This window comes from Phasianus colchicus, chromosome 10, assembly GCF_987193195.1.
Source record: "Phasianus colchicus chromosome 10, bPhaCol1.hap1.1, whole genome shotgun sequence".
Classification (NCBI taxonomy): Eukaryota; Metazoa; Chordata; class Aves; order Galliformes; family Phasianidae; genus Phasianus; species Phasianus colchicus.
The window spans coordinates 10,233,232-10,246,705 of NC_143445.1; the positions used below are offsets into that span (position 1 = coordinate 10,233,232).

At 40.3% G+C, this 13,474-nt stretch overlaps 1 protein-coding gene across 1 annotated transcript; it reads left to right on the forward strand.

The window, feature by feature from the left end:
• Positions 1 to 234: 234 nt before the first annotated feature.
• On the forward strand, positions 235 to 3,486 carry MRPL44 (mitochondrial ribosomal protein L44). The gene is made up of 4 exons (XM_031596343.2): positions 235 to 425; positions 515 to 983; positions 1,760 to 1,938; positions 2,647 to 3,486. The coding sequence occupies exons 1-4, from the start codon at positions 268 to 270 to the stop codon at positions 2,816 to 2,818; spliced, it is 978 nt and encodes a 325-aa protein (XP_031452203.2). The 5' UTR covers positions 235 to 267; the 3' UTR covers positions 2,819 to 3,486.
• Positions 3,487 to 13,474: the final 9,988 nt, after the last annotated feature.

Below are 13,474 nucleotides of genomic sequence, written 5' to 3' on the forward strand. Positions count from 1 at the left end.
CAAGAAACAATAAAAGTTTCTTTTACGGGCACAAAAAGGCTCTTTGTCTTCCAAATGAAACCCAAACAACAGTTCGAGTTTCGCTCTCTAAAGCATGTTTATTAACAGAGAAGCCTGCCACGTGCCGCTCACGTCGCCCATCCCCGGCTGCGGGCGGACGGAGCCGTTCCTCCTTCGCTTCCGGAACGCGCTGTTCTGCGCCGACTCGGAGCGTTTCCGCCCGGGGGACGCGTAAGCGCACGGACCTTCCGCTCCGCCACCGCCGCAATGGCCGCCGGGCTGCTGCTGCTGCGGGTCTCCCGGCGGCTGCTGGCCGCGGCCGGGACGGGGCGGCTCCTTTCGGACTCCGCGCCGCACCGCGAGAAGAAGCGCTGGCTCCGCGCCTACCTGGAGCAGCAGCGGCTGCGGGCGGCCCCGCGGCGGCGGTGAGAACCCGAGGGGCGGGCGGGGGGCGGGGGACGCTCGCGGTTGCGGAACCGCCTCGTTCTGACCCCGTTTCCTTCCTCGCCCGCAGCTCGGAGCAGCCCGGCTGGGATTACCACGCGGAGATCCAGGCGTTCGGCCACCGCCTGCGGGAAAACTTCTCGTTAGATCTCCTCAAAACCGCCTTCGTGAATTCCTGTTACATTAAAAGCGAGGAGGCGAAGCGCCGGGACCTCGGCGTAGACAAAGACGCCGTCGCCCTCAACCTCCGAGACAACGCGGAGCTTTCCGCCCGAGGGATGTCGTTTTCGCGTTCCTACCTGACGCGCAGCTTCCAGGCCGCCTACCCCCGCCTGCCCGCCCCGGGGGTGGCGGCGCTCGTTGCCTTCCTGACCGGGCGGCAGCTCGTGTCCCACGTGGCGCACAACCTGGCGCTGTCCGACCTGGCGCTCTGCGCGCAGTTCCCCGCGCCGCCGGCCGTGCTGCACGCCACGTTCTTCGCGGTGGTGGGAGCGCTGCTGGGCAGCAGCGGGCCCGAGAGAGCCGGGCTCTTCGTCAGGGTGCGCCGGCCTTTGTGGCTTTTTTGTGCCGATAGCAATAAGTGGTCATGTCGGAGGTAGGGGAGAGGGGGAGGAGGAGAAGTTAAGAAAGGCAAAAAGTATGTATTGTTCTGCACCTCAGTGACTGGAGATCCAGAGAGGTTGTTTGGTTCTTTCTCCAAAACAAAAAAGCTCAGCAGTGCAAAGATCCAAAGATCTTTTCATATGGGAACGTTCAGTTAAACTGCAGTGTAACAAAGTAGTTTGGGCGGCTGCTGTCCTTTCTCTCGCCCTTTTCACGTATTGCTAGTGTTGAAATGGAGAAGTTATTTGTTAAAATCTCATTTCCAATACAAGGCGAGGGTCTGTGTAAGAGCCAGCAGCAGTTACCAGACAAGACAGTGGCCAGAATGGGTGTAAATCACATGGAGCTGCGTGGTACCTCCAGCTTCTGGCAGACCCTGCAGATGTGCAGCCTGCTGCCTTGGTTTCCCTCCTGGGTGTTAACACCAGAACTGCCCGGCAGCACTGTGAAGCCCTCAGGCAGGTGCTGCACTTTCAGGTGGCAGCGGGTTGGCTTGGTGTGCACACTGAGCAGCTCAGCCAGCAGAGCTCAGCAACGCCTCCTGGTCCTGCTTAGCCATGCTGTAGCACGGACGTGGTTTGATCATTCATTCCAGATATCTGCTGTCAGGTGCATTAATGACTCGTATTGGATTTTTATTCATAGGCACTAGGAGCTAGAGCTGTTGTTCCCCTTTCCATTGATTTTAACTTCTAAATATTTTTCTATTTAGGATTTTTTAATTCCCCAACTGATTGGAAAAGATCTGTTTGAGGTCTGGGAAGTTGTAAATCCTATGGGCTTGCTGGTGGAAGAGTTGGCCAAGAGAAATATCTCTGCTCCAGAACCAAGAATTACCAGACAGCTGGGGGTCAACACAGTTCTGCCACTGTACTTCGTTGGGCTGTACTGGTTAGTATGGTATTTAAATGGATTCAAGTTGGGGGAGAGGGGAGGACAGAAGATGGTCCTTTTGTTCTTTACTTGTGATTTTTGGTCATGTTATTACATAAAAGAAACCATGCAGTGACTTCTGTGTAAAATCAACCATTTAAGCATTGTCAAGAGTAGAGCACAAAGACATTCTTGGACTAAAGAGCTTTGAAGTCTGAATCAGACACACACCAGAGCCAGGATGTAGGGACTTTGCCAGTAACAGAACTGAGGAGATTTGGAAGGACTGCAGCTGTATGCAGAGCTTAGAGAATGGTGAGGAGACATCAAGGGAGGTGGATTCCTTTTGAGGGATTTTGAAAATGCTTTCTTACTGGGGGAAAAGAAAAGATTGGTTGAGCTGACCAAAGTAAAGGATTTGCATGTTTTTAACAGGGCTAACAGAAACTGAACACTGTGAACAATCAGTGATGTGTTAGGAGTCTCAGTGAACAGAGTATTGTTCCTGCACGAAGAGGATGTCTTTCTGATTTGAGTTTCCATTGCTGAATATCCAGTAGCTCACCTTTGCAAGAAAAAACAGCAGAAATGTGTGCACTTGTGCCTGTATATAGAAATTACCTCAATATTGACAGGCTGGGAGAAAAAACATTTAGCAGCACTGATCCATGATGTACAACAGTGTTCAGGATTCTGACGAAAACGTTTTGTTTGCTTTTTTCCCAGTGATAAGAAGATAATAGCTGAAGGGCCTGGGGAAACGCTACTTGCTGCAGAGGAAGAAGCTGCCCGCGTGGCGCTGCGGAAGCTGTATGGGTACACTGAGAACAGGAGGCCATGGGATTACTCGAAACCCAAAGAAGGATGGACAGCTGAAAAGGCTATCACCAGTAACTAGATGATAAAAGCTATTTCCAGTTTCTCTCAAGAATGAATGGCTTCCATGCTGAACATAGACGCCTTTAGGAGAGCAAAGTTCAGTTTGATTTTCTGATCTTAAGTTTTTGGAATTTTCAAATTAAATATGGTTATAAAATAATGAAGTCTTTTGTATAGTGTTTAATGTCCAGGCATTTTCCTAAACAGTGAAAGTTCTTTTTTCTTCCTGAATTTATGTATTTTGGCTGAGAAGTTTTTCCATAAATCACCGGAGATGGTTCTTAATGATGTTTAATAGCGTGTGTCAAAATCTATAGAAAAAAGTTTCTTGAATGCCTCCTTGGGGCTGGTTTTGAGGGTATTGTTAATAAGATGAATAGAATTTAATATGCAGCGTTGGTCTGTGAGTTGCATCTGGATCCATTTGTCCTTGACCTGGTGAAAACAGAATGTGATGTCAATAGTATTGACACTGGTGGTGATGCAATTTAAGAAGAAAGTAAATGGCGGTTAGAAATTTTACTGTTTGGTTGCAGCATTTTTTAATTTTAATTTTTATTTTTTTTGCTGTGCACATTGGTTTCTATTATTGGAATACTATCTGGAAGGCAGTATTCTTAATTTTGAAATCTGTAAAGAGGAAAATAAGGATTATGAGGACTTGTGCTGAAAGAAATGAGAACACTACTGGTTGATCTATTTTTCCATTATGCTCCAGGAACTTCATTTTTCTCCACTCTTTCAGACATTTATCCGAAGCGGTCATGTGACTGAGGTATTGGATCAGTGAAATCCGTGTATGTGTTATTTGCACCCTCTGTAGCTGTCTTAAAGGTTTTCAATTACTTGAGTTATGCTTGGGTACCTCTGTAATGTAGCTGTTAAATAGGAACTCTGTGTATCAGAGGATGGCACATAGGGAGGCAGCTGCACAATCCTTGTGTATCTTGGAATTGTTTCCTTTAAACTTCAGTGAGATTATATTGCAAATTGGGACTGAGCCCTCAAAGGGGAAAGGAAAGATGCTGAATGCAGGACAGTAGTTAAAGGAAGAAGTGTTTCTACCTTATCCCATTGAAAGCACTGGTTTTATTTTGCATTTATGCGAAGGATGTGTTGCAGTGAGACTGTGGCTGCTGAGCAGGTCTGTGGTGCAGTGCAGGTGGTGTTTCCTACTGCCCTGGGAGTGAGAATGAGATCTGGCTTTGTTCTACTTGACTGAAACAGATTAATGAGTATATTCAAGAGAGAAAACTAAAGACAAGCTAAAATCACCCAACTGATTGCTATTAATGTGTGTCTTGTGTTTGTTATGACATATGTATAAAACACTTCCGTGGCTAGACAGCAACAAAACTTTTTGGCTGGATTCTGGCATAGTAAAATGAATGGGTGAAAGCCTGAATATAAAAGGAGAGCAGAAAGATCCATCAAACATAAAAAATGCATAAAATTACTTTTGTTAGGTTAAAAATTCCATCTAGGTGATCTGTTGTCACTTACATAAGCATAGCCAATAAGGTCACTATATTTCAGGGGAATAATAGCTGACTCTGAAATAACTTCTGCTATTTTTAGTTTTCAGATTAGGTATTTCTTTTACCTTTACCTATTTAAAAAGGACAGTTGTGATTTTTATTTATTTATTTATTGTACATTCTAAGTTAGATCTATCTACTATTTGAAATAGCTGTATTTTAAGAGAGAGAAAGGGCAGTGTGTTGGCAGTTTACTTTAAAAGAAAATTCGAGATCTGCTTACTGTGGTCTCACAGTTTGGAATATGAGAATAAATCCTAGGAGAAGTGGATTACTGATTAGTATGCTGGAAGGAAACTGCTTAATGTAAGAGAAATCTATGTATTGTGTATTATACATATGGAATGTTTTGAGCTCAAAGGGTGAAATCTTTTGGGGACATGGAAAAAGGATTTTATTATTATGATTATTATTTAATAAAGGTGTGAGTGGAAAATAAGGAGATTTGTAGGTAAAGGTGCCCTGTTTTCGAGGTTCTTATGGTCAGAAATGCATTTGTGGTATCTTTGCTTTACTTTCTGGCACCTCAGCGTGCATTGCTATCTCAGTGATGTTGAACAATTGGTTAGATTTACAGAATTAAATATCTTCAAAAATAAGCAGGGAAACCTACAGCTTTTTGTCTGCTAGAGACTGTGGTATTACCCAGTAATTTTTGGGATGCAAAGTACTTTGTAAGCTGCTTGCATTGGTTCTGCCCCGGGTATTGAGTACAAGTGCATTTACATGTCCCACTGATTGTTCCTTCCTCACAGAAGGCAGTATCTATCAAGCAGCATGTCAGTAACTGACTGATGGAAAAGAATCGGTTCATTCTTGCAACCCACTGCACGACTCATTTTACAGATAGTTGTTGTGATTATATTCATAAACTGACAGCAGTGGAAAAGGGTATGTTCATGGCATTCATGGAATTTTGTAATAGGTTGACATGATCTCAACAGTCAGCCAGCCTTCATTATGTCTTCCTGTGTGCTACATTTAATCTGATGCAGATATTTGTAACTGTAATTGCATTTATCCTCCTCTTAACTTGTCCAAACCATACTTGTCATAACCATAACTGTTAACTGAAAGAACACAAAAGTTGTTCTGCACTAATTTAAAATAGCCATGTGTGTACTAACAGCTACATCCTGACTAAAGTACAGTTCTATCTTCTAACCCCTTGCTTTTTCTGTTTTCTTTTATTTCCTTCTTATCTTTGTAGTGATGAGTATGAGCGTGCAAATATGCTTAGACAGACGTAAGTAGACTTAAGAAAACAAAACAAAAAAACCAAAAAAGCTATTCATTAATCCACTAAATGCATGGTCAGTTTTACTACTGATCTAGACTTAGTTTTACCAAAAATATTACATAAACAATGTGTAAATGATATTATTAGTCTACTTCTCTCCTCTTGTCCCTGGAGGAGTTCAAGAAACGTTTAGTTGTTGTACTGAGGAACATGGTTTGGTGGGAAATATTGGTCATAGGTGGATGGTTGGATGATCTTTGAGATCTTTTCCAACCTTGGTGATGCTATGATTCCATCACTGAGATCCACTGTCTTTTTCCGGAATGTGTTGTAAAATTGCCTTTCTTTTAAGAAAATTAAGGGAAGTCTTTCTGTGTTGGTCCCAGCTAAGCAAATAGGAGAAAAAACATCTTAGGATGCCTTTGTGAGCTGTTATTGTTTCTGTTCCCAGTATGTGTGTGTGCTGCTGTTCCAAGCTGTTTGGTCATGTAACTGAACACTCCATGTACATCCTTCTTTCAGCTGCAGCTTCCTCTGCTTGCAATTACTGAAGTTTTCCTATTATTTTCTGGAAAAAAAAAAAAAAAAAAAAAAGTCCAGAAATAATTGCTTGCATTTTAATTGTTGCTGTTACTTAAAGGCAGGACATTAAAATACAATCACTTTACAGGTATCTCCCTGTTAATTTGGGGTTTGAAGTTGACACTGAAAAGTTACAGCATTATTGAAATTTCTAGCACCAAGCTCTCTTACTTCTTACAATAAATCACACATTTAGATAAGCTGCTCTGGCATTCTGATGCTATAAAAAGCCATAAAGAAATAAAAAACATCAAAAGATGTGTTCTCATTCTTCCTTGGGAGGGAGGATGATGCAGTGCAGAGATGTTAGAGGAGCCCTACTTTTTCCTGTCCTTAACTTTAATAAGTTTTGTGGTAAACATTCAATAGGCTCAGAACTATTTGGTTGCTCATCTAAGGTACACTTGGCTTTGAAGTTTAACATTAAGAGATGCCTTTATTGTAGAGAAACAAGCATGCAAGGACACTTTGTTTTTTAACTTTTCAAAATGATCTCACTGATCTGATGGCACCAGTTCAGTGTGTTTATCATTTTGGCTTGCCTAAGAAATTGTTGATAAGTTAAGAAAATGAAAAGGTCACCAGTTGGTCAGTCAGCATCCAGCTGCTGTGGTGGACAGGTGCAGACTGGGAACCCAGCTAACCAGGGTGACAGAATCAGAGCACTAAGGGTGGTTGGTGGTTCTTAAATCAGGGGGTGGCAGCAGCACAGCTCAGCGTAGTGCACATAAAAACTGGGGCACTCTTGGGCCAGAGTGAAACATTATAATCCTTTTCTACGTCAATGTAAGAAATGTAAGGTTTCTACCAGTCCATGGCAATTATACTTTTGACTGTGCTTTTTTTTTTTTTTTTTTTTTTTTAAATCACTGAACTAATATTTTCATGTTCAGGTATGGTATCTGAACTGTACAGGTATGGGACGACTGTGAGGGACTGCTCAGGTCGCCAAGATAATCCATCACCATCATAGCTAAGTTTAATGATCCTTTCTCTAAACAGATGGTGCTCCAGACTGAAAGGAGTTTAGCCTTTTGCTCCCGCTGTTTCTTCTGGAAATAGCTGCAGAACCTGACTGTTCTGAGATGGAAATTAAAAATGGAGCAAGTGCTCATTGCTGCCTGTGCTCACTTGTTCTCAGACTTTATATACTTTATATAGGCAATCAAAATTAATCACATCAATCTCTTTCTGTAGCCTACAGCATAGGTGGAGGGGGAAAAGACCCCACTGCCAACTTTTCCACCTGGTAGAAAGAGGAAATGCTTCTGACCAGTGTGGGAGGTCCATGTGTAAAGGCTCTACCTTGGGCAGTTTTAAAAGCATTCTGCTTTCTCTTGCTTGCCCGCTTTCAGTGAACGATGCCACCATTCACACGGTATCAATTAAGCTATACCATCACACTGAGATGGCAGCTTTGTGGAGGCATACCCAGATCTGTGATTATGAAATAAAGCAGGGGATATTGCCTGGTCAAACAAATAACTAAGTCTAGCTATGGGAAAATCATTATGTGTTCTTTAAGGCTGAAGGAAGCGCAGTGGTAATCACTCTCCTATATTAAAACTAAAACTACACTGGGAAAAAAAAAGTAAAAAAAAAAACAAACAAAAACAACAGATTACACAAAGGTGTAATTCTGCAGTCTGCTGCAGAGTCGGAGGCAGTGCTACTTAATTAAGAAACTGCTCATATAACCGAAGAAATGTCCCAGAATTAGTGCGCTAATAGCATCGACTGGGGAAAGAGTGCCCACCACCAGAGGGCGATAACTTGTCTAAAAGTCCTGGTTTGGTCCGGGAAAGCAATTACGTTATTTTAATGATAATTTTAAAAAAAGAACGAGGAGGTACAGCTTCATCCTCGAAGTTACTGCGAACAAATATCAATGTTTAGGATTACTAAGTAACAAAATAATTTTGTAGAAATAATTCCAATGTCAGAGAATGTTTGAGGAAACGATGGGAGAAAATGATGATTTCAATTCTAATTGATAATTATTCTAACGATAATTATTCTCTTAAATTTCAATAATGGAACTGTGAATGTGTTTACAAAATGGCTTTTTAGTTCCATCAGAAATAAAACTGTTGCCTGATGTAAAACTGCATCTGAAGGTTGCTCATTCCATTACACAGACCTCCTGCATCAAGTAACAACTGTGACAATGAGCTCAGTACAACCACTTGGATAATCTGATCGTCCTTTCATCACTAGGGGGCTAATGGGCTTAGATTTGAGTGATTTAGGTATAATTTTCCATTCATTATATCATTGTACAGTTTTGCTTTTATGTTTCCTTTGCAGTGGAAATATTTGTTAAGTATTTAATTTCTACTCCAAGTATCATGAGATGTCATTGCAGCATGTTTTCGGTCAGGCAGGCATGTCTGTGCTCCCTACAAAGGCAAAAAGCACTCAGTGTGGTGGAGCAAAGCTGAGGCTGTGGATGGTGCTCCGAAGGTTCATCAATTGGTTTATAATGAGGATGAACAGAATTAAACCCTTTGGCAGGTGGGTTTGGACAGCAGTCGGTGAGGAAAGGCTGGGTGTGCAAAACAAGACTTTACTCTGACAAATGACTGCATGAGTTCATATGTTTCTTCTGCTATAAAAACTGAAACTTTCCAGTAATTACCAAAGAGCCATTCTCTTGTAATCATTGTTAAACTTAAATCTTTTTTTGTGTAGGTTTTTTGTTTTGGTTTGGTTTTTTTGTTTGTTTGTTTTTGTTGGCTGGCTTGGATGTTTCCTATTTTATTTTTTAATTATTTTCTTTTATTTAAAATGGTAACTGATTGAGCAAGCAGTGGGCTGGGCGCTGCAGGCAGGGCTCACTGCAGGGCTCACTGGCCCTGCTGCACACACATCTTTTCTATCTTCTGCCTGCATCTGTGCTCATCGCAGCGAGGCCGTTATCTGCCTGCACACACGTACATGCAGGGTGGGAAAATGTAAGCTGTAGGGTGGTTGTGGCATCAGAGCACTGTTGTAAACTGGTCAAGAATATGTTGAATATGAAAAACTGGAAAGCTGGCTCTTAAGTGGTGAAGTACAGAGGTCTGAAACAACCCTATGCGTGGAGGTTTGGGTTGTAAACGGAAACTTGTATATTCATAAAGTGGATCTTGGTAGTTCAGGAATGTTAGTGTAAACTTAGGGAGCTCTGGGGAATTATACCAATGGTGTCAGATCTCCTAACAATTACAAGAGGCTTGATTAAAAGTCATAAGCTGTAAGATATACTATACTGGCAAATAGCTTCTGAAAGACTTTTGTTTCCATATTTGTGAGGAATTATTAATAGCCAGGTTCCTTTTTGCTGCTTATTTTCTTCATCCAAAGTACCATGGGGAGCTTGCTTAGTTTCTTTCTTTTGTTTAAAAATCTCTTGTTTGCTGTAAGCAAACAGTAAGGCAGAGTTTGGATCAAAATGGATGTTATCCCAAAATTCTCAGTCACTGTGCTACTTTAGAGTACTTATTCATTCTTTTCCATTAAACATCTTGTCCACAAACTGAACCAAAAAAACAGACCGAAGCAAGGTTTTGTTCTGAACACTTTCTCTTTTCCAGTTCCCAAAACACATTAGGTAGAATGCTATGCTTTAAAAATATATATATATATATATAAATTTATTTAAGCAGATAAGCATTAAATTTTAAATTATTTTTGTTATGCCATGAAAAAAGCTTCTTTTTCATGTCAGGTCATTTAAGTCACATGCTGATGGGCATTTTTCCTTTTCCTTCTTGTCCAGTTTTTCTTATCAGCAAATACCTTCAAAATCTGCTTTCTTAATTGAAACTTGCATACATTGTTTCAAAGAGACATGCCAGTCATTGCCACTCAACTGGAGAATATATTCTTGAAATAAATGTTATTTAAGCTGCTTGCACCTCCAGCTATGACTTGCAGTATTGAAAAGAGTCAGTTCAAGGAGAAGAACTGAAGGTGCTTTTGTGCTGTACAGCAGAATGTACAAGAGGCCCAAATGTCAGGGGATTTACTTTTCATGTTAAATCAATCATTCTAAACAGCAATTTGAGGGTTTGCCCTTTTACTTTGAAACTAAATAACATAGAATCTGCTAAAATATCGTTTGTCTTAGCAGTATTGCTTCCATATATGGGTTGAGATTAGGTCTCTCCTGCAAAAAACCTCCCTTAAGAGGCTGCTTGCAGCTACCAAGGATTATCTGTATCTATCCACTCCAACTGCATTAACCTTTACTACATTCTCCAGGGGATTTTTATTTGCTGTGCATCTTGTTAGTGTACTTCTAACTTGTTAATGCTGACAGTTGCAAAGCCCTTTTCTCTTGTCCTCCTTGAATTACAGAACTGCAGTTTGGATGTGATGAATTCTCAGGGATTCGTGGAAAAAGTCTTGATAGTATCTTGGTTTTAATAATTACAGTAATAAAAAGCATTACACTAAATTTGAAGCATCAGGGTTCCTTTTATCAGTCCACTTCTAAAGTTTCTTTCATAATCTAGCTGACTGAAGAACTGAATTTTCCCATGTTTGTGTTATGTGGCTTACATTCTTTTAGTATCTATCTGAATGTCTGACCTCTGAAAGCTCCATTTCCCAAGTTTCCCTGTTTCAAGTCCATCATCATTACTCCGCACTGAGATAATATTGTTCTTTTTTGCCTTACTTCAACTCCAAATGGATGCTTATGTGACTTTTAGTCTTTTGCTTATTTACATGGATTCTTTCACTGCAGTGTACAAGGCGCCTCATTCATCAGGCAAAATAAACACACTGCTACATTGGAGTCACGTATTTACCAGTGTCGTGCTTCAGACAAAGAGAATGCGTGGTAAGTGTTTTGTGCCTTTTCTTGGCATTTTAGACTCAGCTCACTTTTTCCTTCATTTTTGACCTTTTTGACTTTTTTTATATATTCCAGTTAACTTAGCCTTCTGCTTCTTCGTAGCACCACAGGCCTACAGTTCTATGGTAATACAAGACCTGGAGAATTACCAAATGTTGGCTCTGTTTTCTGCGTGTAGATCCCAGTTGTGCACACTGCTTCAGCACCAAAGGAGGTCTACTCACAAAAGTAAAATCTGTTCTACAAATTAGTGTTCAATTGATATTTTTTGAAAGAATTGAAATTCTAGAAAAGTCTGCAGCAGAACACAGGAATTTGGTAAAGCATATGCAAGTGAGAGAAAATTGGTTGAAAATATTACTTCTCTCTGTTCTAACTTTGCATGTCTCCCAGTGAAGATGCTTGTTAAATTTCTTCTAATTCTCTTTGCCAAATCTAAGGTGCTAACTTAGACTTGGTAAAAATATAAATAAATACAAAATGCAAAATAAAAACAAACGAGACAGCACTAACTGATAGTCATTTCCACAAATTAGACTGACTAATCAATAATTTAGATTCATTAGTGGAAAGGAACAAAGACCTCTCTTCACTCCCATGGGGGTTTCACAGAAAACAGGCAGGAAATGCTCATCGTCAAGTGGAAAAGGTACTGAAGAACAGAACTTGAAAATACACTGGGCTTTAAATACAAACCTCATTCATAGCTCACAGAATAATTTATGTCATATAAAGATTAATGTGACAATTAAGTTGTTGCTGTTCATAGAGCTGGGAGAGCATTTCCTAGCTTACTAGTTTGGATAGCTGAATAATAAAGAAATTGTTGGTTTAAACAGAACCTAAACATATCTCTTTCTTCTTCAATTTTGAACCAAAAGTTAATTTGTCTTTCCATCTTCAAGACGTCTTTCAGCTCTTTCTTTCCCAGTTCACTCATTTGCTTCCTTCCAGCTTTATAGATATCACTTCCACAATCTTTTTTTCTACCCACAGGCCCAAGGCTGCCTCGTCTATTGCGTGTGCTCCCATGGGCATGCCCAGTAAGTGGATACTATGATACGGCTTATTATTACTTTTCTATTGTTTACAGGATCACATGTGAATATCATCCTCTTTCAATTTGAAGGGCCCCACCACTCCTCTGGGATGTTTCTCTGAAAGGCCATGTGACATAAATGCTTTTCAGCTGCACCTATGGTGCAGTTTATCAAGCATCACTCAACTACAGGAACTTAGGGAAAAATGGAAAATAAAAACAAGCCAAATCAAAATCAGTAGTAAGAAGATTGACTACACCCTAAAAATAAGGAAAATTGCCTGTAAGGATGAACTTAAAAACAAAATACAGTCACCTCATGTATGAGATGTTCCTTTGACAGATGATTTGCCTTCACTGCAACTGTATATAGATAGGCGTGTTCTTTCCACTGCCTAGTCTGTGATTACAAACTGGAATATGATCTCGTATGCTTAAGGCACGATGGAAATTCAAGAACTGTGTCAAACAAAGGGGTAAGGTTGAAATATTGATAACCTTTCAACATCACTGACCAAGATAGAAAGCACAAAGAGAATCAGGACTCCTGAGCTATTCATATTGTTCATTAAATTTAAAAAATAAAAAACATCTTGAACTTCGGAATGGTGGACTTTGCTGAAATGGCCCTGGCCTGGATTTCACAAGTGGGACAATCCTGTACGCAAAAATCTCCCACATCATAACAGTTCTTCACTGAATGAACTCTTACATCTTAAGACAAATTCAAAAGGGCTCCTAGTAAGTGCCACTCAGGAAGGCACAGTGTTCAATTAACCACTGTTAACAAATTCTAAATAAAACAACAGCTACTAATTCTTCTGAACAAACCTCTAGTCAGCTAAAATTAGTAACAGATTTTTTTTCTTTTTTACCCTGTTGATGGATATACAATTTTTGTGGCTTTATGAGAACAAAACCAAAGTAGAAGATGAAGAAAGCATAAGGAAAGCACTTTTATGACAGAAATGAAAATCAGTTAAATTTAAGTAGTGAATAGTGAAGAGAAAAAGAGATGTGTACAAGATAGCAGTGCTATGTGGGAGTCCATCTGAGAAATCTCAGTCCTTCCCATCGCTCAACTTCAGTTAGATTCAACTGAACTGCATGGAAATAGATTTAACTCAAGCAAAGGTTCGATATATATTCAAACATTCCATTCAAACAACTTAGAAAAATAATTTAGAAAAATTAATGGCTGTAAGAAGCTCATCTACATGATCATTTACAGCACAGCCTTCATTCTTAGTAATTATCACCAAGAAAGAAGACAAATGCAAAGAGACTTAAGGCTTTTTTCTACCTTTGATGTCAATCTCTTGCATTAACTTTAGAAAGACATTATGTTTTTACAGTCCTCTTCTTCAAACTTGTTGGATTTGTTCAGATTAGGAGAAAAAAATAGTTTACTTTGCAGCTAGCAGAGTATGTGA

What these genes read in the sequence shown, in the direction of transcription:
- MRPL44 (XM_031596343.2), top strand. Translation starts at nt 268, where the DNA reads ATGGCCGCCGGGCTGCTGCTGCTGCGGGTCTCCCGGCGGCTGCTGGCC. An exon ending in CGGGCGGCCCCGCGGCGGCG is followed by an intron (nt 426 to 514) that starts GTGAGAACCCGA and finishes CCTCGCCCGCAG; the next exon opens with CTCGGAGCAGCCCGGCTGGG. An exon ending in GAGCCGGGCTCTTCGTCAGG is followed by an intron (nt 984 to 1,759) that starts GTGCGCCGGCCT and finishes TTTTCTATTTAG; the next exon opens with GATTTTTTAATTCCCCAACT.